Source organism: Mobula birostris, chromosome 31, assembly GCF_030028105.1.
Source record: "Mobula birostris isolate sMobBir1 chromosome 31, sMobBir1.hap1, whole genome shotgun sequence".
Classification (NCBI taxonomy): domain Eukaryota; kingdom Metazoa; phylum Chordata; class Chondrichthyes; order Myliobatiformes; family Myliobatidae; genus Mobula; species Mobula birostris.
In genome coordinates this window covers 16,431,319-16,455,217 of record NC_092400.1, presented here as the reverse complement: position 1 = coordinate 16,455,217, position 23,899 = coordinate 16,431,319, and the positions used below count along the sequence as shown (strand labels likewise).

General features: G+C 42.3%; 1 protein-coding gene across 1 annotated transcript in view; it reads right to left on the bottom strand.

The window, feature by feature from the left end:
• LOC140190849 (transmembrane protein 132C-like) overlaps positions 1-23,899 on the bottom strand; it is a 1,058,274-nt gene that overhangs the window by 162,095 nt on the left and 872,280 nt on the right. Inside the window, exon 5 of the mRNA XM_072247739.1 lies at positions 22,766-22,909. Coding sequence (XP_072103840.1) covers positions 22,766-22,909 — 144 coding nt within the window. The remainder of the gene's footprint in view (positions 1-22,765; positions 22,910-23,899) is intronic.

The following is a 23,899-nucleotide window of genomic DNA, read 5'->3' as shown; positions in this document are numbered from 1 at the left end:
CCTTCTCCAGCTATGTATCTGTTTCATCAATCAATTTCTCAGCTCTTTACTTCACCTCTCCTCCCCTCCCGGTTTCACCTATCACCTTGTGGTGAACACCTCTAGTCATCGAACTCCAGGCAGAATATGCTCCATCTTTTACCACCCTCTGCCTTCTGTAAGCAAGCCAGCTCTGAATCCATGCAGCCAAGCTCCCCTGACTCCCTCGCCTCCCGACTTTCTGAATGAGCCTATCATAGGGAACCTTGTCAAATGCCTTACTAAAGTCTATATCCACCACATCCACTGCTCTGCCTTCATTAATTTGTTTTGTCACTTCTTCAAAAAAAAGTCAGTCAGGCTCGTGAGGCACGAACTGCTCCTTGCAAAGCCACTATCCCTAAACAGACTACACTTCTCCAAATGCTCATAAACCCTGTCTCTAAGAATCCTCTCCAACAGTTTGTCCACCACTCACTGGTCTATAACTCTCAGGATTACCCCTATCACACTACTTGAATAATATGTGTGACCTTCTAGTCTTCTGGAACCACTTCTGAGACAAGTAGGGACACAAAGATCAATAGACGTCTGATACAGATTGGAATGAAATCAACAAACTATTACAAAAACTTGCACAAGTTGTAGTAAAAACATAAGTAAGCGTATACATATTGTTGGTGTACAAGTGTATGTGTCAGTAAGCATGCATATGTGTGTGTTTGTGCATTCATCCCTGTGGTGGGATGGAGGTGAAAGTTCATGATTATTCTTTTCTCTGTGGCCACAACAAAAACCTGAGTCTAACTTCTTAATAAGTTTGCTGGAGGTTACTAACTCCAGCAATGTGTTTACAACATTATAAATAATATTGCCTATTATACTGCAGGAAATGCATTATCCAATCAGCATATGCAAATATTATCAAAACAGTGCATTTCAGTAATATGCTTCTGTTAGCGAAACAAATATACCATTCAAAATTCATGCCAAACTCATATTTGAGTAATAAGGAACCTCCATTATCCAATTAGCCTAGATTCCAAATGCAAACTAAGTTGTATTCCTATAATTGACTTAATAGCTTCTCACATTAGTTAAAACGCCAGCTGGTGGCGTAGTGGCATCAGCGCCGGACTTTGGAGCGAAGGCTCCCGAGTTCGAATCCAGCCGGCTCTCTTGCCCGCTTTCCATCTGTGCTGGGTTGAGCATCGAGCTAGCAACTCGGCCTCGTAAAATTAAGAAAGCCTGCTAAAAAAAACGCCGTCATGACAGCGTCCCGATGACTCCACTCGGAGTTAAGGGCTTTCTTCTTCTTCTACATTACTTAAAAGAGATAAAGAGATTAGGATTAGGTTTCAGTTCACAACAGTTATGTCCAGGGTCACTCCAGCTCAATGTTGCTGGCTTCAGGTTTGCATTGTTGCACAGCAGACGCAGCCTCACTGAAGATGGATTGATAATTGAACAACTGCAGCCGAATCACAAAAGATTTACTTGGCAAATAATAAGTGCACAAAATACACTTTGAAAATGCAGAAAATCTGGCCAAAAGGCAGATTATTTTCTCCTGATGTGCAAAGAGTGTGAGGAGGCAATGTGCGGAGCCGTGGAGTGGTTAAACTACAAGGGGGAAATCAGTTTACAAGTTATGATATTTCTTATTGAGAGGTGTCAATGTCATTAATTTGGATATAATTTTCTCTTGTCTTGTTTATTGCCTTAACACAGGATTAGGCCATTCAGTTTTTTAATGCTGGCCCCTCCGAACTCAAATTATGTCCTGACTGATCAGCATCTTAATTTCATCCAATCACTTCACTTAGTCTTAAAAGCAATCACTCTTAGCTTTGACAATTCCAATTTTTCTGACCTCATCAACATAAAGGCAGTTTCCTCAAACACCCTCTGTGTGCAGGAATCCTTCCTGACATCTCCTGCAGACACACAGAGCTGGATAAGTCTGCTTTTATCAATAACTGTGGAGGGCAAACGAGTATTTACCGTATTTCCAAATAATTCCATGTCTCCATAAAAATGATCCTGGAATTACTGATTCTGAAGAGTACAAGTGGTCATTGGACACTTTTAGTCCAAAGAAGCATCCAAATATGTTGGATTTACGGTACGAGGTAGAAGAAACAGGTCCTAGTACAGCCCATTCAGATTTTTCCGTAGGCAATAAAATCAATTTACCTCAACCAACTCATCCCATGATTCACTGCATAATGAAGATTTGACTGCCCTTCATTTCTATTAATACGCTGAGATCCTGGCCTCCTCAGTTATTACTGGCTAAAACATTGGCATTAATTAGTGCAAAAGCTATTTACAAATTTTACAGCCACTGATAAATAGCATATCTAATTTAAACATGACTTCAGTGCATTAATAGTTTAGTGTCATGATACGTGCGTGACATTACTAATTTTGTTTTATTTTGGATCAGCGTTGAATCCCATGGGAAAAGCCATGATTAACTTACCTGCAGTGAAGCAATCCTAGAAATGCATTGGGATGCTGAAAGGAAAGGCTGCCTCTAAAATGCCTGGGTGTCTTTCAAGGCTGATTTGATGCTCCGAGCTGGGCTTGAGCAGTAAATAACAAGACTGGTGGCGATTAAAATGCTTGGCCAGTCTGAGATCTAACTCATGTATTGAAGGATTTTGCAAAGAGTCACTAAAGATGTTTCTACTAAAAATAGGACCATTCCTTCCAGCTACCTTTCACAATTTTATTGGAGCTACTGAAGGACACAGGTCTGAACAGAATTAACCATATTTTCTTGCTCAATAATAATCAGTGCATACATCAACAAGACCGACAGTGCAGTGAATCAAGCTAAACTGCATTCATTTATCTGTACTTTAAACTGAAGATGGTCTCATCTACAGTTTCTCTACAGCAGGAGTTCCCAAATTTTACGCCACGGAGCCCTACTATTAACTAAAGAGTCCATGGATCTCAAGTTGGGACCCTCTGATCTTGGGGTCTCCTGACATGTCTTCCTCTTCCCAGCATGGTTGTGAACTTCTCTCTCAAACCCTCTTATACTTTATGCTTTATTGTCGCCAAGCAATTGGTACTAGAACGTACAATCATCACAGTGATATTTGATTCTGTGCTTCCCACTCCCTTGACTACAAATATTAAATACTAAAAATATTAAAAATAGTAAAAATTAGTAAACATTAAAATTTTAAATTATAAATCGTAAATAGAAAATAGAAAAATGGATAGTAAGGTAGTACAAAAAAACCGAGAGGCAGGTCCGGATATTTTGAGGGTACGGCTCACATCTGGGTCATGATCTGTTCAGCAGTCTTATCACAGTTGGAAAGAAGCTGTTCCCAAATCTGGCCGTACGAGTCTTCAAGCTCCTGAGCCTTCTCCTGGAGGGAAGAGGGACGAAAAGTGTGTTGGCTGGGTGGGTCATGTCCTTGATTATCCTGGCAGCACTGCTCTGACAGTGTGCGGTGTAAAGTGAGTCCATGGATGGAAGATTGGTTTGTGTGATGTGCTGCGCCGTGTTCACTATCTTCTGCAGCTTCTTCCGGTCTTGGACAGGACAACTTCCATACCAGGTTGTGATGCACCCTAGAAGAACGCTTTGTACTGTGCATCTATAAAAATTCGTGAGGGTTTTAGGCCAAATTTCTTTAGCTTTCTCAGGAAGTAAAGGCGCTGGTGGGCCTTCTTGGCAGTGAACTCTGCTTGGTTGGACCAAGTCAGGTCATTTGTGATATTGACCCCGAGGAACTTAAAGCTTTTGACCTGTTCTACTTGCGCACCACCGATGTAAATTGGGTCGTGCGGTCCGCTACTCCTTCTGAAGTCAACAACCAATTCCTTCGTCTTGCTGACATTGAGGGATAGGTTATTGTCTTCGCACCATGCCACCGGGTTCTTAATTTCCTCTCTGTACTCAAACTCATCATTACCCGAGATACGACCTACAATTGTTGTGTCATCAGCAAACTTATATATTGAGTTTGATGAAAACTTTGTTACACAGTCATGGGCCAAGTTTTAGAGATTCAGCAGAAATACAGTTTGTTTCAAACACCTTCTTCTTTATAGTTTATATATGGTCCTTTCAGCTTCTTGCATGATGTGAGACGGAGTTGCAGACACATCCATCAAAGACAGATTCTTGTCAGCAGAGTGTTTTGAAGTGCTCCTTGTAGCAACCGCTGTCTGTCTCTCTTTATGCTTGTGTAACCTTCTGGCTCTCTAAAGATCGGCGGTGGCAACAAACAGTCAAATGAGGACTTTAACGGCCGAAATGGAGAAGAGTTCTGAGTGAACAGCAGTTGAATGTGGGTTAGTTGGTCCTAAGTGACGGGTGAACATCATTCCAAAAGGACGGGCAACGGCCTCTGTTGCCCTCAGCTGATTGAATGTTGTAAAGAAGCAATCATCACTACCAGTGAGATGTTGAGTCTCCTGCAATCTTTCCACTGACCATCTGTTTCGTAGGTCAGAAGTTTCTTGTTAGTGCTCTCCTTTAGGGATTTTCTTTTCTCTCTCCTCTAAACTGTGGTGGTATTTCTAATCCAAGAACACCACTGGCGAGCTAACTCCCGAATCTCATGGTCATCCACAATAAAAGCTTTCTTGAAGAGAAGCCAAATGTTTCGACAAGTGTTACAGTTCCTGTATCAGATGAAGGCATAATCTAACAAGTTCCTAGATTAATAAGATGTTTCATAATCATTACAGATCCCCAAGTGCACAAATGGTCATTAGATGCTTCCGGTCTAGTTGAAGAAGTATCCTAATATGTCAGATTTATGGTCAAGGCAGACAGAAGAAACTGGTCCAGTTATATACTGTGTGATCACATTCTGTAGGGTAAAAAATCAATTTACCTCAACAAACTCATCCTAACATCTATTATACAAATAAAGATTTAACTGTCCTTCATTTCTGTTAATAGGCTGAGATCCTGGCCTCCTCATTTATTACTGGCTAAAACATTGGCACTGATTTATGCAAAAGCCATTTACAAATTTCACAGCTTCAGAGGAATAGGATCTCTAATTAAAACATGACTCCAGCGCGTTAATGGATTAGTGCCACAATACGCGTGTGACATTTTACCTTTTTTTATTTAGGCCCAGCGTTGAATCCTATGGGAAAAACCAGGATTATCTTACCTGTTGTGAAGCAATCCTAAACATGCATTGCCAGGAGTCTGGCTCAGAAAGCGTTGATTATGAAAACGTAGGGTTCATTTTCCATATCTCATGATCTATCTTTCAGCAAAGGCAGATATTGATAACGGAATTCATCATCACCTCCATTATACTAGCACAGTCTTGGACCATCTGAGGAAAACAGTCCTCCTAGGCCACAAGTCCATCAGACAGTGGGGATTCCTGCTCTCCTGTATGCTCCACGGATTAAAGTACAGCACAAACCTCAGAGCACTGGGGAGTATTGTGTTTGCACTATAGTTCAAATTCACTGGAAGACTAAGCAAACGCACCCATGCCCTCACAAGACCAATGTCCTGAGTCTCCAAATACCACTCAGCCAGCTCGATGTACAAGTCATTATCATTTGCATGGTTGCAAACCTGACGTTCAACACAATCGCTTCACTTTTTGCCCGTCACGAGACGGCAAGGAGGACAGAGGATGAGGGTAAACGATGTTGGGCTCTAACCTCACACACTTTAATTTCCATCAGTTATTCTAACCGTGCGGGCCTGTTTCCTTGCTGCATCTCTGTGATCCCAGCTCTCTGAAAGAGAGATAAGAAAGCTGCGGAGGAAGAAAGGTGGACAGAACAAAGGGAATACCTGTGACAGAGTGAGGCAGATGTCAAATGGGTTAATTGGGGGCTGCTATTTGTCTGACTGTGTGCCTATTTGTTCTCTGTCTCTGCCGGCCAGTCTGTCTGTCTCTCATCCTCACAACAGGAACCACAGGTCAAAAATAAGTTTTTAATGCTCAGCTGCTCAGGTTGGATGATTGCGGAGAGAAACAGCTTCCTGGAGCTGATGCCTGTTGGTGGGAGGCTGGAAAATGGGTTTATTTTGCAGTTGTCTCACTTCATCCCACAGTTGTCGTTTTTACCGCTTTCGTGTTGTTCTGCTGAAATTTGTGTGGCACGCGCCGTTATTGCTGGAACGTTGTTGGCGGACCTTTATGCACACCCTTTGCTGCACAGGTTGTTAAACCAAACTATGCACTTCACTGTACGTCTTGATGCCAAGGTGATGAATAAATGAATCTCAATCTGACAATGCTTCATGGTCTGTGTTAAGGGTTGCCAATAACGGAGCGATGGGACATACTGGGCAGGTCAGGCCTAACAAAGGAGAATATACATGTTCCTCAGTTACATCACTGGAATAATTTGAACAGTTAACAGAAATAAAATCTCTGTTAGAGAGAGATTAGGGATGTGACATTGGAGTTGGCAAGTTTGAAGTTTTTCCACAACATACTATGAGTTGTAACATTTTACTACACTTAAACATAAGTTACTGAAAACATGCCAGCATAATTTCAGTGGGTTTTTTTGGAGCCATGGTTAGAGGTGGATGTGTATTGAACCTCAGCCAAGAAGTTCAATTGCTGTTTTTATAAATTTCACCTGATTTGACCTCATTTTCAAGCTGCAGACCGCATAGGTACATGTAAGTGCAGTATCCACTTTCTGCCAGTGGGACGGGAGCAAAACATTTAAGCACTAGAGACAATGAGCAGTCAGGACTCTAATCACTTGTGCTTTTGATATGAGTTAGAGTTATAAAGGACTACCACACAACGAAAGGACCTTTGGCCCATCCAGTCTCTTAATCTGCTTGGTTCTATCAACCCACATCTGGCCCAATTGACCCACCCTCAAACCCTTCCCATCCATGTACTTATCTTAAGTGTTGCAGTCAAACCTGCATCCACCTCGTCCACACCTGTTTCACACTTGCACTACCATCTGATGCAACAAGTTCACCCTCAGGATCCCCTCAGTATTTCATCTTTCACACTTAACCTATGACCTCTAGTTCCAGTCTCACCCAACCTCAGTGGAAAAAAGCCTACTTGCATTTACCCTATCTACACTCCTCAAAAGTTTGTATATCTCTATCAAATCTCCCGTCATTCTCTTACACTCCAGGGAATAAAGTCTTAACCTACTTAACCTTTCTCCATAGCTCAGGATCTCCAATCCCGGCAACATCTTTTTAGATTTTTTCTGTACTCCTTCAATCTTTTTGATATCTTTCCTGTGGGTAGGTATCCCAAACAATGCCCAGTACCCCCAATTTGGCCTCACCAATCCCTTAAACACTCCAACTTAACCCTGCGCTCAGTACCCTGATTTATGAAGGCCAATGTGCCAAAAGCTCCCTTTAGGACACTGTCAGGAACAGATTGGGTAGTTTCTCAGCTTTGAGAGACGGGATTGGAAGGCAATGATATGGAGGTACCTTATAGACTTGACAACCTGGTGAATAAAGCAACACACATCAAAGTTGCTGGTGAATGCAGCAGGCCAGGCAGCATCTCTAGGAAGAAGTACAGTCGACGTTTCGGGCCGAGGCCCTTTGTCAGGACTAACTGAAGGAAGAGATAGTAAGAGATTTGAAAGACAACTGAAGGAAGAGCTAGTAAGAGATTTGAAAGACAACTGAAGGAAGAGCTAGTAAGAGATTTGAAAGACTCCTTCAGTTTGATGTGTGTTGCTTGAATTTCCAGCATCTGCAGGATTCCTCGTGTTTACAACCTGGTGAATGTAACTTTGGCCTTTGAGGTCTTTCTGAGTGGATGAACTATGATGGATTGAACAGCTTTCTTTACTTAGGATTATCATGATTAGATAGTTACAGCTGATTTTCAACTATGAACTAATTGGCCCTAAACTAAAGGCACGAAGCATTTGGAGTTGGATGCATTCATACTCCTTGTAAACAAATTTACGAAATGAAAACATGTTGGAAAAGAGACACACAGTGGCAATTTTATTAAATACATCTGCTTGTTAATGCAAATATCTAATCAGCCAATCATGTGGCAGCAACTCAATGCATAAAAGCATGCAGTCGTGGTCAAGAGGTTCAGTTGTTGTTCAGACTAAACATCAGAATGGGGAAGAAATGTGATTTAAGTGACTTGGACTGTTAGTAACAGACACCGTGATTTGAATATCTCAGCAACTGCTGATGTCCTGGGACTTACACGCACAACAATCTCTTGAGTTTACAGAGAGCGGTGTGACCAACAAAAAGAAAATCCAGTGAGGGGCAGTTCTGTGGTCAGAAACAACCTTTTAATTGAAAAGGTCAGAGGAGAATGGCCAGACTGGTTCAAGCTGACAGGAAAATGACAGTAACTCAAATCACCACGTTTTATAAAATTGGTGTGCAGACGAGCATCTCTGAATGCACAATGTGTTGACCATAAAGTGGACAGGTTCCATGTTCGTCCATTGTCATCATTGGTGAAGACCTCAACACCAATTGATGATGTCGAGATTAGCACATGATTTGGATTTAGGTGAGGGAGAGTTGCGCAGCGTCAGCCTCACTCTCTCTTCCCAATTCCCATCTGGATCCAGTGGCAAGACAGAGTCGAGACGGCTGGAGATGGGACTAGGCGCAGTGGATGACCAGGACGTCTTCTGTGTCTTGTCCTGCTCTACACGTTCCACGATGCTTGCAGAGACCCCCTCCTTGACTATTGGACCTTCCATTGGTCTCGTCCGCTCAGTCCGCCGGATTGACAACTCCCTATCTCACCGAGGGCTTGAGACCCATCAGCTACCCTCACCTGGTTTAGCCGGCTGGTCGAAGCCGTTGCCTGGGGTGTGGCCACTGTCGCATGCAAACGGCTACAGGGAGCCACAGGTGAGAGCTGAGTGCCAGATGGGGACCAAAGGTGGACAGGTTACAGTACCATAAGACCACAAACATACATTCAGTCGCCACTTTATTAAGTACAGGAGGTCGCTAATAAAGTGGCTACTGAATGCATATCGGATTATAATCTGCATATGAGGTTAAATTTACAAGAAAGGGCTTTCAAAATGTGATAAGAAAAATAGAAAAGTAATCCATTTCAGATGTTACCTAATCTTTTGTGTATTTTCGTTTGTTCTGATTTGTATTTCAGATCTGTAAATAAGACCACGGTTAATCTATTAAGTCCCTTGACCACCTTCCACACCCCAGCCAGATCTATTCCTTGACTCTAATTGCTTAATGCTCATTGTTTGGTTGTTTATTTATTTACTGAGACACAGTGTAGAAGTTGTTCCGGCCCTTCGAGCCACGCCACCCAGAAACCCCCAATTTAACACTAGCCTAATCATGGGACAATTTACAATGACCAATTAACCTAGCAACCAGTACGTCTTTGAACTGTGGGAGGAAACCCAGTTTTGGTCACTGAATTATAGGAAAGATGTCAACAAAATTGAGAGAGTACAGAGAATATTTATTAGAATGTTACCTGGGTTTCATCACCTAAGTTACAGAGAAGGGTTGAACAAGTTGGGTCTTCATTCTTTGGAGCATAGAAGGTTGAGGGGGGACTTGATAGAGGTATTTAAAATTATGAGGGGGATAGATAGAGTTGATGTGGATAGGCTTTTTCATTGAGAGTAGGGGAGATTCAAACAAGAAGACATGAGTTGAGAGTTAAAAGGCAAAAGTTTAGGGGTAACATGAGGGGGAACTTCTTTACTCAGAGAGTGGTAGCTGTGTGGAATGAGCTTCCAGCAGAAGTGGTTGAGGCAGGTTCGATGCTGTTGTTTAGAGCTAAATTGGACAGCTATATGGACAGGAAAGGAATGGAGGGTTATGGGCTGAGTGCAGGTCGGTGGGACTAGGAGAGTGTAAGCATTCGGCACAGACTAGAGGGGCCGAGATGGCCTGTTTCCATGCTGTAATTGTTATATGGTTATATGGTCACGGGGCGAACGAGCAAACTCCTCACAGACAATGGTGGGAATTGAACCCAGGTCGCCTGCACTGTAAGGCGTTGTGCTAGCCACTACACCCTTAAATGAACTATTTAGCTCCTAAAATGATCTTCAAAGAAAGAAACAAGCCTGGTTCTTCAGTGTACATCAATTTCAAATATACATGGTCAGAAATTCTTGCCTCATCTTCTCATAACTTGGCAGCATTCAACAAATGGTGTTCACCCATTGTAAAGGAAAATTCAGCACATACTCTGTAGGTAGGTTGGACTGGAAGGAGAAGAGAATTCAGAGAAGGATATAACACACAGGACTCTTTCAGTGGGAATGAAAACACATTGGATCCCTTTGTATAATATCATCACCGGTATCAGAAAAGCTTTCACAAGGAACATTTTTTTTGTCTCTTTGCCCCTTTCAAGCTGAATTAGAACACTGTATTTTCCACATGACAGAAGCTGTCAGCGTTGATCCCCACTTGTAACATGTAGCTCTAGTCACCGAGAAGCTACTGTTTCTAATCCCCGAGGAACTGCCACAATTTCCAGAAATACAATTTGCACGATTTAGGTCACTTTTAATTAATTAAACTGTGCTAACACATGACAATAACCAGAACAGCATATTAATCATCTGATACCATGAACTGCAGCCATGTAATTTATTCCTACATACAAATGAAAGTGTTGAGTGATTAAACGAATATTTTGAGCAGTGGTTTTGCCACTGCCTATGCAGTTAAAGATTATTAAAGATTCAGCCTCAAGGAAGTGCAGGTCATTTGCTGATACTTCATTAACTCTGCACGGGATCCATATTATCTAGTTTCTTGTTATAGGTCATGCAAAGTCTTATTAAAAATAAAACACAAACTCAGCCTAACCCTCTGCTGTGGAGTGGATTCAATCTAATCACACCTCATTGTGACTAGACATCACCAAAGCACACTACTTCCCAAACCAACAGGGAACAGAGTTGATAAAGTAGGAGACGGCTGGATCCCTGCAGTGATGCTTTGAAAATTAAATTGGGAAAGCTCGCCCGTGACAAGGGGTTAAGGGTCAATAAAACTCTACGTCTGAGAGGTGTTAGAATGCTTTTAATCTTTTTTGAGCACATTCCTTTGAATTTCTCCATCTTAATACAGGCAATGCTGCAACAGTTTTCGCCTTTTCCATAAACCAGATACATGATCATTTGTAATTTGGATATGGCTGTGAAGTGGGAAGTGTGCTGACTGGCTGCGTTACGGCCCGGTATGGGAACAACGATACCTGCAAAAAATCCTACGAAAGGCCCAGTACATCACGGGTAAAACTCTCTCAACCTCTGAGCACATCTACATGAAACGTAGCTATAGAAAAGCAGCATCCATCATCAAAGATCCTCACCACCCAGACCATGCTCTTTTCTCACTGCTCCCATCAGGTAGAAGGTACAGGTGCCTCAGGACTTGCACCACCAGGTTCAAGAACAGTTACTACCCCTCAACCATCAGGCTCTTCAACAAAATAGGATAACTACACTCATTTGAGGACTCCTGTATTGTTATTTCATGCTTGTTATTTTTTGCTATTTATTAAAATCTGCATTTGCTTAGTTTGTTTACAGTTCCTGATGTTTACAGTTTATAGTTACTGTTCTATAGATTTAAGTATGCCCACAGAAAAAGAACCTCAGGGTTGTATGTGGTGACATGTATGTACTCTGAGAAAAAATTTTACTTTGAACTTTGGATCATTATCCTCACTCCCACAGCAGGAAAGTACTGGAGGTACTTAGCATTTCATTGGATCTCCTTGAGTGATCTTGTACATCTTCACCCATTATGACAATACAGCTGCTTTGGAGCATTTTCTTCAAACGAGTTGCTGGTTATGTTCACAAATTATTCATATTCTCTGACGACGTAAAGCAAGACTGTTTGGCCCATCAGATTTATGCAAGTTTTCAGAGCAATCCTGTCAATCCCATTTTCCTACTTATTTTTCTGCAATCCCTTTCTCCTGACGTTTGGATCTCAGCAGGAGTGAGATCCAAATAGAGTTGACAACCCCCAAGATTTTCCAGGATTTTCTTTTCTATTATTATGCATTGCAAAGACAACAAATTTCATAACACATACTGGTGACATTAAACCTGATTCTGATTCTGAAAATAGTGTATAGCAGGCAACCAGTGAGAAAATCCACAGTGACACTAGAAGTATTGTGTGTGTGTGTGTGTGTGTGTGTGTGTGTTACAGTAGCTTTGAACACTTTGGTTTATCATTAAGTACTGATGATAGCAAGATACTGCTTCAATGAGTGAGATACTTTATACAAATGTACTTTATTGTTGCCAAACAATTGCGTACAATCATCACAGCCATATTTGATTCTGCTCTTCATGCTCCTTGGAGTACAAATCAATAGTAAATATTAAAAATTTAAACTATAAATCATAAATAGAAAAGGGAAAGTAAGGTCGTGCAAAAAAACCGAGAGGCAGGTCCGGATATTTGGAGATAGCTACTGATGGAAGATCTCATGATAAAAACCTTAAGGAATACATCAACATCTTCAAATACAGTGCAGCTTGTATGCATCAGCTCAGAGAGACCAAACTCTCTGCAGTGTCTGCATCGGTCAAACAGTCATAAAGTAAGCTCGTTCTTCAATTGCTTCTGACCACCGAGAACCTGGTGCAGAGGAAGCTCTGGAGGCTGCATGGCTCAGAGAGTGGCTGCCACTACACAAGGAGAGGGGTGGTTTCAGTGGCAGCATTTCACAGAAGGATCCCGCAACATCCCAAACCCCAAGACTTGATGGAACAAAAGTAACAGCATGTGGAAGTGTTCACTAGTCTAAGCCACTATAAACAAGTTGCTGAGGGTATGAAAGCAGAGGAGTCGTTAGTGAATTATCATTTTAAATAGATATTAATATTGTTGTACTGGCCTTAGGACAACAATCATGCAAAGTGACTAAACATTTTGCAACAGTAACTTATTCGTTTAATCTGTCACGAGAGGCTGGACAAGCTTGTGTTGATTTCTTTGGAGTGATGGAGGCGGTGGGGAGATCCGATAGAGGTTTATAAGATTATGAGCAGCTTAGGCAGAGTAGGCAGGGAGTAACCTTTTTTCCCCAGGGTAGAAATGTCTAAAACCAGAGTGCATGCTTTGAAGGTGCGCGGGAGTAGGTTCAAAGGGGATGTGACGGGCAAGTTTTATACTCAGAGAGTGGTGGATGCATGGAATACGCTGCCTGGGTGTGGTGGTGGAGGCAAAGGCATTAAAGGCTTTTAAGAGACGTTTAGATAAGCACATGAATATGAGGAAGATGGAGGGAAATAGACATTGTGGAGGTAGAAGGGATTAGTTTTGAGGGGGGGATTTGATTTATTTCTTAGTTGGTTTGGAACAAAATTGTGGGCTGAAGGCAGTGTAGGTAAACTCTTCTATGTTTACCTACACTGCATTTATTCTGCAGGTGCAAAACCATATTACGCGTTTTGCTTTTCTTTTGACTATTTAGGAATAGCAGGATCTGACTGGACGGTGTACACACAGAAGCTTTTCACTGCATCTTAGTACATGTGACAATAATAAACCAACACCTCAGTGCTCTTGCGATCAGGTCCTTAAAGCGACATCTAACATAAAAATCTTCTACGTTAAAAAATTCTGGTATCTACCCCCTTCCTTTCCAGCCCAGAAGGGTCTGAGCCCACAACGTTGACTGTTTATTCATCTCAATAGATGCTGTCTGATCTGCTGGGTTCCTCCAGCATTTTGTGTGTGTTGCTTTGGATTTCCAGCATCTGCAGAATTTCTCATGTTTATAAAAATCATTACATCTAACTATAGGCGTGACATGTATTCTTATGTATCCATCACCTATAGATTGTACAATGACACTCTGGTGTGACTCCACATCTTTGAGACTTTAATCTTCTCATCTCTGCTTCTATTTGTAGAACACACAGCAGGAGGTCATAAGCATAGGAAATTCTGCAGATGCTGGAAGTGCAAAGCAACACACACAAAATGCTGGAGGAAACCAGCAGGTCAGGCAGCTTCTATGGAGATGAATAAACAGTTGATGTTTTGGGCCCAGACCCTTCTTCAGGACTGGAAAGGAAGGCGGAAGACGGCAGAATAAAGAGATGGAGGAGGAATAGGGGAAGGAGGATAGCTAGAAGGTGATAGATGAACCCGGGTGGGTAGGAAAGGAAGGAATCTGATAGGAGAGGAGAGGGGACACGGGGGGGGGGGGGTGATAAGAGGTCAGAGGCCAGAGTGGAGAATAGAAGAAGGGTGAGGGGGAGGGAATTTCTTTTTAACCAGAACGAGAAATAGGAGAAATAGGAGAAGTAGGAGGTGCCTCTATAAAACATACGCTCTCTGGTGGGTGGGTCAGTGTTTTGGGCCATAAATGCACAATCACTGGTAAAGTATTTATAAGGGAAATGAGGAGAAAGGAAATTGAGGGAGGCCCTCAAATTATCATTTGGAAAGGCACAGAATAATCTGATCAGCCAACGTGGCTAAATCTAAAGTAGAATCAATTTGTTTGGAAAATTTGAAGAGATAACAAAGGATAAATGGGGGCAGGGAAGTAGATGAGATTTTCATAGATAATCATAGTCATAGTCATACTTTATTGATCCCAGGGGAAATTGGTTTTTGTTACAGTTGCACCATAAATAATATACTAGTAAAGCCTTTGACAAGGTGCCACATGACAGACTTGTTCAAAAGGTTAGGTCTCATGTGATGCAGGGCAGGTTGGCAAAAATTGGTTTGACTAACAGGGGACAGAGGTGATGAATGCAGAGTATTTTTAGCAATTGTATACCTGTGACTAGTGGCGTCTGCAAGAGTCAGTCATTAGGATCTTTGTTATGTGTAATGTACAAAGGTAGTTGAATGATACAGGAGAAGATGAGATCAATAAGTTTGCAGGTGACACAAAGATTGCTAGAGTTGTTGAGGGAGTGGAATGTGGTCTTAGGCTACATAAAGATAGTGATGTTTTAAAAGATAGGTTGAAAATAACAGATGGAGCTTAATCCAGACAAATGCGAGGTGAAGCATTTTGGAAGCACTAATGAGGCTAGGACACACATCATGAATAGTAGGGACTTAGAATGGTAGGGTACTGAAGAACAGAGCAACCAGGGAACACAAGTCCATAGATCCTTGAGGGTGGCATCACAGGTAAACAACATGATTAGGAAGCACACAAGGAACAGACATTTTAGTTGAGTCATTGAATAAAAAATTCGGATGATTATGCTCCAAATCTATAAAACCTTGGTCAGACCTCAGCTGGAGTACTGCATGGATTTCTGGTCTACATGCTCTAGGGTTGAAGAGGGTGCAGAGGAGATTCATCAGGATGTTGTCTGGCATGGGGCAGTTCCATCACGTGGACAGGAGTGGTTGGACCAGGATGAAGGTGGTAAAGAGGGGACATAATTGAGGTACAGTACAGGAGATATTTCCTCATGTCATAGATTGATAAAGGTAGCTAAATAAAATTAGTTATGCTAGCTTATCTAGATATATAGTACTTTGCAAAGCCCTTAGGCACACACATAGCTAAGACTTTTGCACAGTAATGTAATTGTTAACATGGAGTAGAGAGCAAGTTTGTAACAGATGTTGGGAATGGTGAGGGTGGATCACCGTGGGAGGGGTGTGGGACAGGTGGCAAAGGAAAGCCAGGGACAGGGGGTGGTATGGGTACAGACACACCCAGCCGTGAGACACCAGACAAGGTCATTTGATTCCAAACAATTGGCTTATTGATCATTACAGAATGTCTCTCTGGTGCTTCCCACTCCCTCCTCTCTCCCTCCCCCTTCTCACTCTGTCCACGATAGAGAGCCATATCACAATCAGGTTTATCATCACTCACACGTGTCATGACATTTGTTTTATTTGTGGCAGCAGTACAGTGCAATGCATAAAATTACTACAGTACTATGTAAAAGCCTTAGGCACCCTAGCTATACATATGTGCCAAAGACTTTTGCACAGTACTGTATAAAACCAGTTAAACAGAGATAGATGAAAACTTAGGGCAGGGGGATATGTCTTCACCGAAGAGTGTGAGGACCGGAACGTACCGCCTGAAGAAGTGACTGAAGCTGGGTCACTGACAACTTTAAGTCTCTGGTTGATCACTTGAAACTTGGGGACAGAGGGCTCTGAACCATCTGGTTAATCTGGAAAAGTGCCTGCTGTTCGAGGTAGACATGTTGGGGTGAACGGCCTGTTTCCACACTGAACGGTTTTACGATACTGTGATTCCGAAACATTTACTCAGGTTAGGAACTGGAATCCCTCACTGAAGAGCTGGTGGTTGCTGATTCAGCAAGTCCTGTTAAAGGGGAGTTAGAGCTGGTTCTTGTGTTTGAGGCACATTTGGAGATATGGTCAAGTTGGAGATGCTGGAATGAGCAAGGCAGTTCCGCCAAGGAGTTGGCATAGCCATGATGGGCCAGATGGATTACTTCTATGCTATATGTCTCTGAATTTATGTACATCAGCTAACCATTGTTGGTAGAATCTCAGATGGAGACGAGAGGGCGTTCAGACGCGAGATCTACCAGTTGGCGGAGTGGTGTCGCAGCAACAACCTTGCACTCAAGCTCAGTAAGATGGAAGAGCTGATTGTGGACTTCAGGAACTGTAAAATGAAAGGACACATAGTAATCCTCACAGAGGGATCAGAAGTGGAGAGAGTAAGCAGTTTGAAGTTCCTGGGTGTCAGGATCTCTGAGGATCTAACCTGGTCCCAGCACATCGATGCAGCTATAAAGAAGGCAAGGCAGCGACTATACTTCATTAGGGATTTGAAGAGATTTGGTTATGTCAACAAAATCAGAATCAGAATCCTTTATTATCGCCAAGTATGTGGACACATACAGGGAATTTGATGCCGGTTTCCCTAAGCTCTCGCTGTACAGAATCAAAAAGCAAACAATAGTGCAAATAATTGTGAACTATATACAATGAGGTATACCTGTGTATGTACAGGTGGACTTGGTTTATAATAGACTAAAATTCAAGTGTTCATAAGACTGATGACATAGGAAAGAAACTGTTCTTGTACCTATTTGTCCTGGCATACAGTGATCTAAAGCACCTACCAGAAGGAAGGAGTTGGAACAGGTGATGTCCAGGGTGTGATGGGTCTACAATGATGCTGCTTGCTCGCTTCCTGACTCTAGAAGCATACAAGTCCTGGATCGAGGGCAGCTTCACACCAATAATCCTTTCCGCAGCCCTGACGGTTCTTTGGAGTCTATTGTTGTCTTGTTTGGTAGCTGATCCAAACCAGACAGTGATGGACGAACAGAGAACAGACTGGATTATTCCTGAATTGAATTGAATCAGCAGCTCCTGAGGCAGGTTGTACTTCCTGAGTTGACGTAGGAAATACAACCTCTGCTGAGCCTTCTTGATAAGGGTGTCCGCGTTGGGTGTCCACTTCAGGTCCTGGGAGATTGTGACACCCAGAAACCTGAAGGTCTCCACAGCAGACACAATACTGTGAGTGGGAAGAGTATTGGGGGGCTCCTCCTGAAGTCCACTGTCATCTCCACAGTCTTGAGCATATTTAGCTCCAGATTGTTCTGACCACACCAGAGGGCCAGCCGTTCCACCACCCGTCTGTATGCAGACTCATCACCGTCTCGGATAAGGCCAATGACAGTTGTGTCGTCTGCAAACTTCAGGAGTTTAACAGACACACTCAAAAACTTCTATAGATGTACCATGGAGAGCATTCTGACAGGCTGCATCACTGTCTGGATACGGTGGGGGGGGGGGGGTGAGGTCAACAGTAAATTTAGTCAGCTCCATCTTAGGTACCAGCCTACAAGTACCCCGGACATCTTCAGGGACTGGTGTCTCAGAAAGGCAACGTCCATTATTAAGGACCTCCAGCACCCAGGGCATGCCCTTTTCTCACTGTTACCGTCAGGTAGGAGGTACAGAAGCCTGAAGGCACACACGCAGCAATTTAGGAATAGCTTCTTCCCCTCTGCCATCCGATTCTAAATGGACATTGAATCTATGAATACTACTTCACTTTTTAATATATATTATTTCTGTTTTTGCATGATTTTAATCTATTCAATATACATATACTGTAAATCTATTTATTTATTTATTTTCTTGTGTTTCATGTATTGCATTGAACTGCTGATGCTAAGTTAACAAATTTCACGACACATGATGGTGATAATAAACCTTATTCTGATCGCTAATTATCCTGAAAGCCTCACAGACTTGCAGTTCATGTGGGTTGGAGACACCCAGCAGTTTCCTGAAGGCACAGATTTTTTGCAGGCCGAATAATGAAAGGGCAGAGGAATGCCTTTCAATGGGCAGATCAAGGTTGATGCAGTGGTCTTGAGGTGGCTATTACGGATGTGTTTAATATTGACAACTCTGATCTTTGTGTAAACACAGAACCAGAGGGCCAAATGTTTTTTCCCCCAGCAATGCTCTGTCACTACCAGAACCTTTTCATTTGGAAAAACTGCAGTCTTATCTATCAAGCTTTTGTTGTTTTGCCAAAGGAGAAGTGACGGAATCATTTTCTCTAGCAAACATCCATCATCTGCTTGATAGTTCTGTATACTGTTGACAGATCGAGGTCTCCTGTGGCTGGAATATGCTAGAGAAGTATTGAGTGCTGTGGTAACCTTGGCAGTCAATTTTTGGAATCTGGCTGGAGAACAATACAACCAGTAGACAGAGTCATTCTACTTCACATTATGAAGTTGGCCTTATAAAAATCGTAACATGGCTGTCATTTCAAATTCTGCTTGCTGGGAGATATGCCTTCACTGGATGGCGTGCATAGGTTTTTCTTCTAACTCCTGAGGCACACAGTACAGAAGCATTGTAGGATCAAAATAAATAACTAATTCAGAAAGGGATGATGAGCAGAGCTCAGCCTAAAATATTCTCCTCCCGCAGTGTGGTCTGACCGGCTGAGTATTTTCAGCATTTTCTGTATTCATTTTACAGTAGATTTCCAGCGTCTGCAGCGTATTTGATTATCAGAGCAGCAGCCGTCTCCTTTGTGAGCTTCGGGATCAAAGAGTAGATGTCTTAGGGACACCAGAAATGTTTGCAGCTGAAGAACACACACACAAACAGCTGGAGGAACGCAGCAGGAGAGGCGGCACCAATGGAAGGACATGAACCGTTGACGTTTCGAGCAGAAATAAACAGCGGGCAGAAGGCAGAAGGTAAGGAGCACCAGCTGGAAGATGATATGTGAAATCAAGTGAGAGGCAGAAGAGGGGTAGGTGGAGGGGCGGAATCAACTGAGAGGCAGAAGAGGGGTAGGTGGAGGGGCGGATGTGGGAATGAAGTGAGAAGCTGGGACGTGACAGGTGGAGCAGGCAAATGGGCTTATGATAGGCACATGGGATGGAAAGAAGATGGAGGGAAATGGACTAGGTGTAGGTAGGAGGGATTTATGCTTGGGTGTTTTTCATTTGCTTTTTAGCTGGTTCAGCACAGCATGATGGGCTGAATGGCCTGTTCTTGTACTGTACTGCTCTATGATAGGAGAGAACAGTAGGTCATGGAATAAAGGGAAGGAGATGGAGAGGATGAGGGAGGGGAAATAGAAGGGGTAACGGAGCCAAAGGGATAAGGAAAAGCAAAGTGGGGTGGCGGAGGTGGGAACCAGAAGCCAGAAAAATTCAAAGTTAATGTCATCAGGATGGAATACGAGGTGTTGTTCCTCTAATCTCACCGTAACTTGGCAGCAGAGGAGGCCTTGGATAGACAAGTCAGTGTGGGAATGGTAAGTGGAATTAAAATGGCTGCCCCCCGGGAGATCCTAGCTGCTCAGAGTGAAGATGCTCAACAAAGCAGATTGAGTATAAGAGCTGGAATGTTATGATGAGGTTGTATAAGGCATCGGTGAGGCCGAATCTGTAGTATTGTGTTCAGTTTTGGTCACCAAATTACAGGAAGGATATTAATAAGGTTGAAAGAGTGCAGAGAAAGTTTACAAGGATGTTGCCAGGACTTGAGAAACTCAGTTACAGAGAAAAGTTGAACAGGTTAGGACTTTATTCCCTGGAGCGTAGAAGAATGAGGGGAGATTTGATAGAGGTATATAAAATTATGATGAGTATAGGTAGAGTGAATGCAAGCAGGCTTTTTCCACTGAGGCAAGTGGAGAAAAAAAAGAGGACATGGGTTAGGGGTGGGGGGGAAAGTTTAAAGGGAACATTGGGGGCGGCTTCTTCATACAGAGAGTGGTGGGAGTATGGAATGAGCTGCCAGACGAGGTGGTAAATGCAGGTTCTTTTTTAACATTTAAGAATAAACTGGACAGATACATGGATGGGAGGTGTATGGAGGGATACGGTCCGTGTGCAGGTCAGTGGGACTAGGCAGAAAATGGTTCGGCACAGCCAAGATGGGCCAAAAGGCCTGTTTCTGTGCTGTAATTTTTCTTTGGTTTCTAAAGCAATCCCCCACCCCCTATTTGCATCGGGTCTCATGATGTAAAAGAAGCCCCCTGGAAGTACTGGATGTAATAACTGATTCACATGTGACGTGCTGCCTCACCCAGAAGCCATTTAGGGCCCCAAATGATAGTAAGGGAGAAGGTGTTGATGCTTTACAAGTCCGTTTCATAGTGGAACATCATGGCTGGCAAGCTCTGCCCTCTCAATATGGACCAATTCAGAACTAAAGCCTCATCCCCAATCCATCGTTAGTGGATGTGAAAATAGATTTGATTTTAAGCAGGAGCACCAAGGTGAGAAATATACCCAGTAATCAAAAGAGCAATCAATAACAGCCACTTGCTAAAATAATGAGCTTCACGTGCAATATGAAAGTGTGTTTTGACGAGAATGCTTCCCACTTACAAAGCAATTGACAGCTTGCAACCGTTAGTAGATGAGAATATAACTTTGCCTAAATACTGTATCTGTCATCAGTAAGCTGATGACAAGTATTTGGGCAAGCCTATTTCCAGGCACTTCGAGTTCGTTTTCGCCAATACCAATAACACTCATGCACCTCTCCCTGAAAATCCCTGTCAAAAACCTCTTTCATGAAACTTCCAAATCACAGGAAGGTTAACGCTAATGTTATTTTTACGGACGGTCATCACATGAAACTTCTGGTGACAAAGAACTGAAAAGCAGACTTCCCAAAGTAAATATCAGTGATGTTGAGTAAAATGAAATTACTACATTTTTGCAAAGTTCTTAAAAGAATAATGAATTGGTGTTTGAAAACGGGTTCGGGGCAATAGCATGTGTGTTTAGAAGTTGCTTAGAGGCCTAAGCATGTAGTTAATTAACAAGCTTCTGGAAAGCCATTTTTAGCTGATGGCATCAAATCCACATTGGCAAATCATTTTCAATGTATATAGACCATTAAGGGCTTTTGATGTGATCCGCTTTTGTGCAGTGACAGTAATTTACTTTATTCATGTAATGCTGAAGGCATAAAAAATAATTGCCTTAACCTATCTTAACTAGTTGGTCGAAGTCTCCAAAACCTGATTAAAAATATGTACCTTTCAAGGGTGAAATTGACAGGGCTTACATCAGCCTCCAAATACTTCTATTCTGAGGTTGGTGAAATCCCTGTGAAATCTCAGCACATTATTAATTGTAATTTATGAAGAGGATAAATAAATATGATGAAGTCTAGCTGTGATGTCACCTCCCCAGCACATAGAAAGCATCTGAACATTATTTTTCTTTCTACCATTTGTGTTCAAAATGCCTGAAAGGTAATGGCCACACGGGCAATTAACCATCTTCCTTCACTGCTCCCACAATCAAGGATGCAACCATGTAGTTTCATGGATAGAGATCTTAAAGATGGAAGGATCTGAAACAGAATCATATTTAATATCACTGGCATTTGTCATGAAATTTGTGGTCTTTGCGGCAGCAGAACAATGCAATACATAATAATTTTTTTAAAAATTTTGAACGATGGTATATATAAAACAGTTAAATTAAGTAAGTAGCGGAAAATAGCAATAAAAAGGTATTGAGTTAGTGTTCATGGGTTCAATATCCATTTAGAAATTGAATGGTCAGAAGACAGAAATTTTTCCTGAATCGTTAAGTGTGTGCCTTCAGTCTCCTGTACCTCCTCCTTGATGGTAGCAATGAAAACAAGGCATGACCTGGGTGATGTTAATCCTTAAATCCTTTTGGAGGCACTGCTACTTGAAGATGTCCTTGATACTACAGAGGCTACTGCCCATGATGAAGCTGACTAAATTTACAGCTCTCTGCAGTTTATGTCAATCCTGTGCAGTGGCACCGCCCCCCCCCCCCCCATAGCAGACAGCGATGCAGCCAATTAGAATGCTCTCCATGGTACATCTATAGAAATTTGCGAGGATTTTTGATCTTGAGTTATGCTTCCAAACTGTTTGGGTTATTCTGTGCTGCACAACCCAGCAATCTTCAAATCAAGACGTTTCAAGTCAAACAAAACCTCTGCATAGTTTTACACCAAACTACTTAATATAAAGGACAGAAAAAATCATGAAACACTCTCAGCCTCAATGCTGAGATAAAAACGTTAAAAAAAAATTAATAATGTTTTCAAAGCTCTGTTATGCAAAGCTGACTACTGAGTCACACCCAAATACAGGCCAAAGATTTTCCACTGCTTGAAAACAGAATGCAAAGAGAAGCATCTCACTCTTATGCTCCCTCAACCAGTGATTAATTGTATAAACATCAAAACCAGACATATCAGAGCAAAGGCGAAGGCTGCACCCTGCAGGGTTGGATTGTTAAACGAGAACAGAAGAACAACAGAGTGATGTCAACATACCTTCAGCACATTTTGATCTGATGATTTACATGCCACAAACTCGGACACATCAGTTATAGTGCTGTCTTCCTCCACCACAATGACTTTCACAGGAACTGCCACTGTTTTGCCAGTTAGAATTGCCGTGTTGAGGATTTCAGTACTCTGCAAATGAAAAAGTTTTGGTTAATATTATTGAGGAAAACTAAGAACCTGTTATATTGCTTCAATAGCATCAGTTATTCCACTGAAGAAAGTGATCAAGTGTTGATTGCTTTTGTAATACTGTTTCTGCCTCCTGGTGTGCAAATGGTATATCAAACCAGGACTTGATATTGCCGTGTTCACCGAACTTGGCAATTAGCTTGCAGACGTTTCATCACCAGTTGAGGCGACATCCTCTGTGGCAGTTGTTGGTGTTCCTCTCTGGGAGTGCTCACGTTTATAGAGGCTTCCATTCGCTTGCCTCGGTCCTGATTGGCTATCCCCTCAGTTGACCTTTGAACTCAAAGGAGTAGGCAATCAGGACCAAGGCAGGCGAATGGGGTCCGATATAAACGTGAGCACTCTCAGGGAGAAACAGCAACAACTGTGCACTGAGAATGTCCCCTCCACTGGTGTTGAAACATCTACAAGCTCGCTGCCAAACTCGGTGAACACTGCAACATCAAACGCCCCAAGTCAAGCTACCAGTACTCACCACCATCCTAAACCAGAAGTTTTCACATTACTACCAACTACACGTGAAATATGTCTTCTGCATTGCATGCACATTAATAAATGGCTACAAGGTTATACACATATAATCTAGCCATTTGCCTGGTGAATTATTAAAGGAAATCTATTCTCTGGTCCCCCGGTCTAGACTTTCATGAAAGCAATGCTTATAACCAGTGTCAAAACACTAATGCGAGACTAGAGTGTCATCTACCACTTTTGATAGGTCCTGGGAAGCTAGCAGCGTACTCAATATGGCGAGCCAAATAAAATAAGGTTGGAGGTCTTCTCAAACTATGGTGAGCGTTATTGTTTGCTGTTTATCCTTTGGCTTTTATTCATTCAAACAAGATCCTGCCTATATCTCCCAGAGAATAACCACAGAACTCTCTAAAGTTGCAGAGTTCCCATCAACAAACCATACAAAGGCAGAATCTA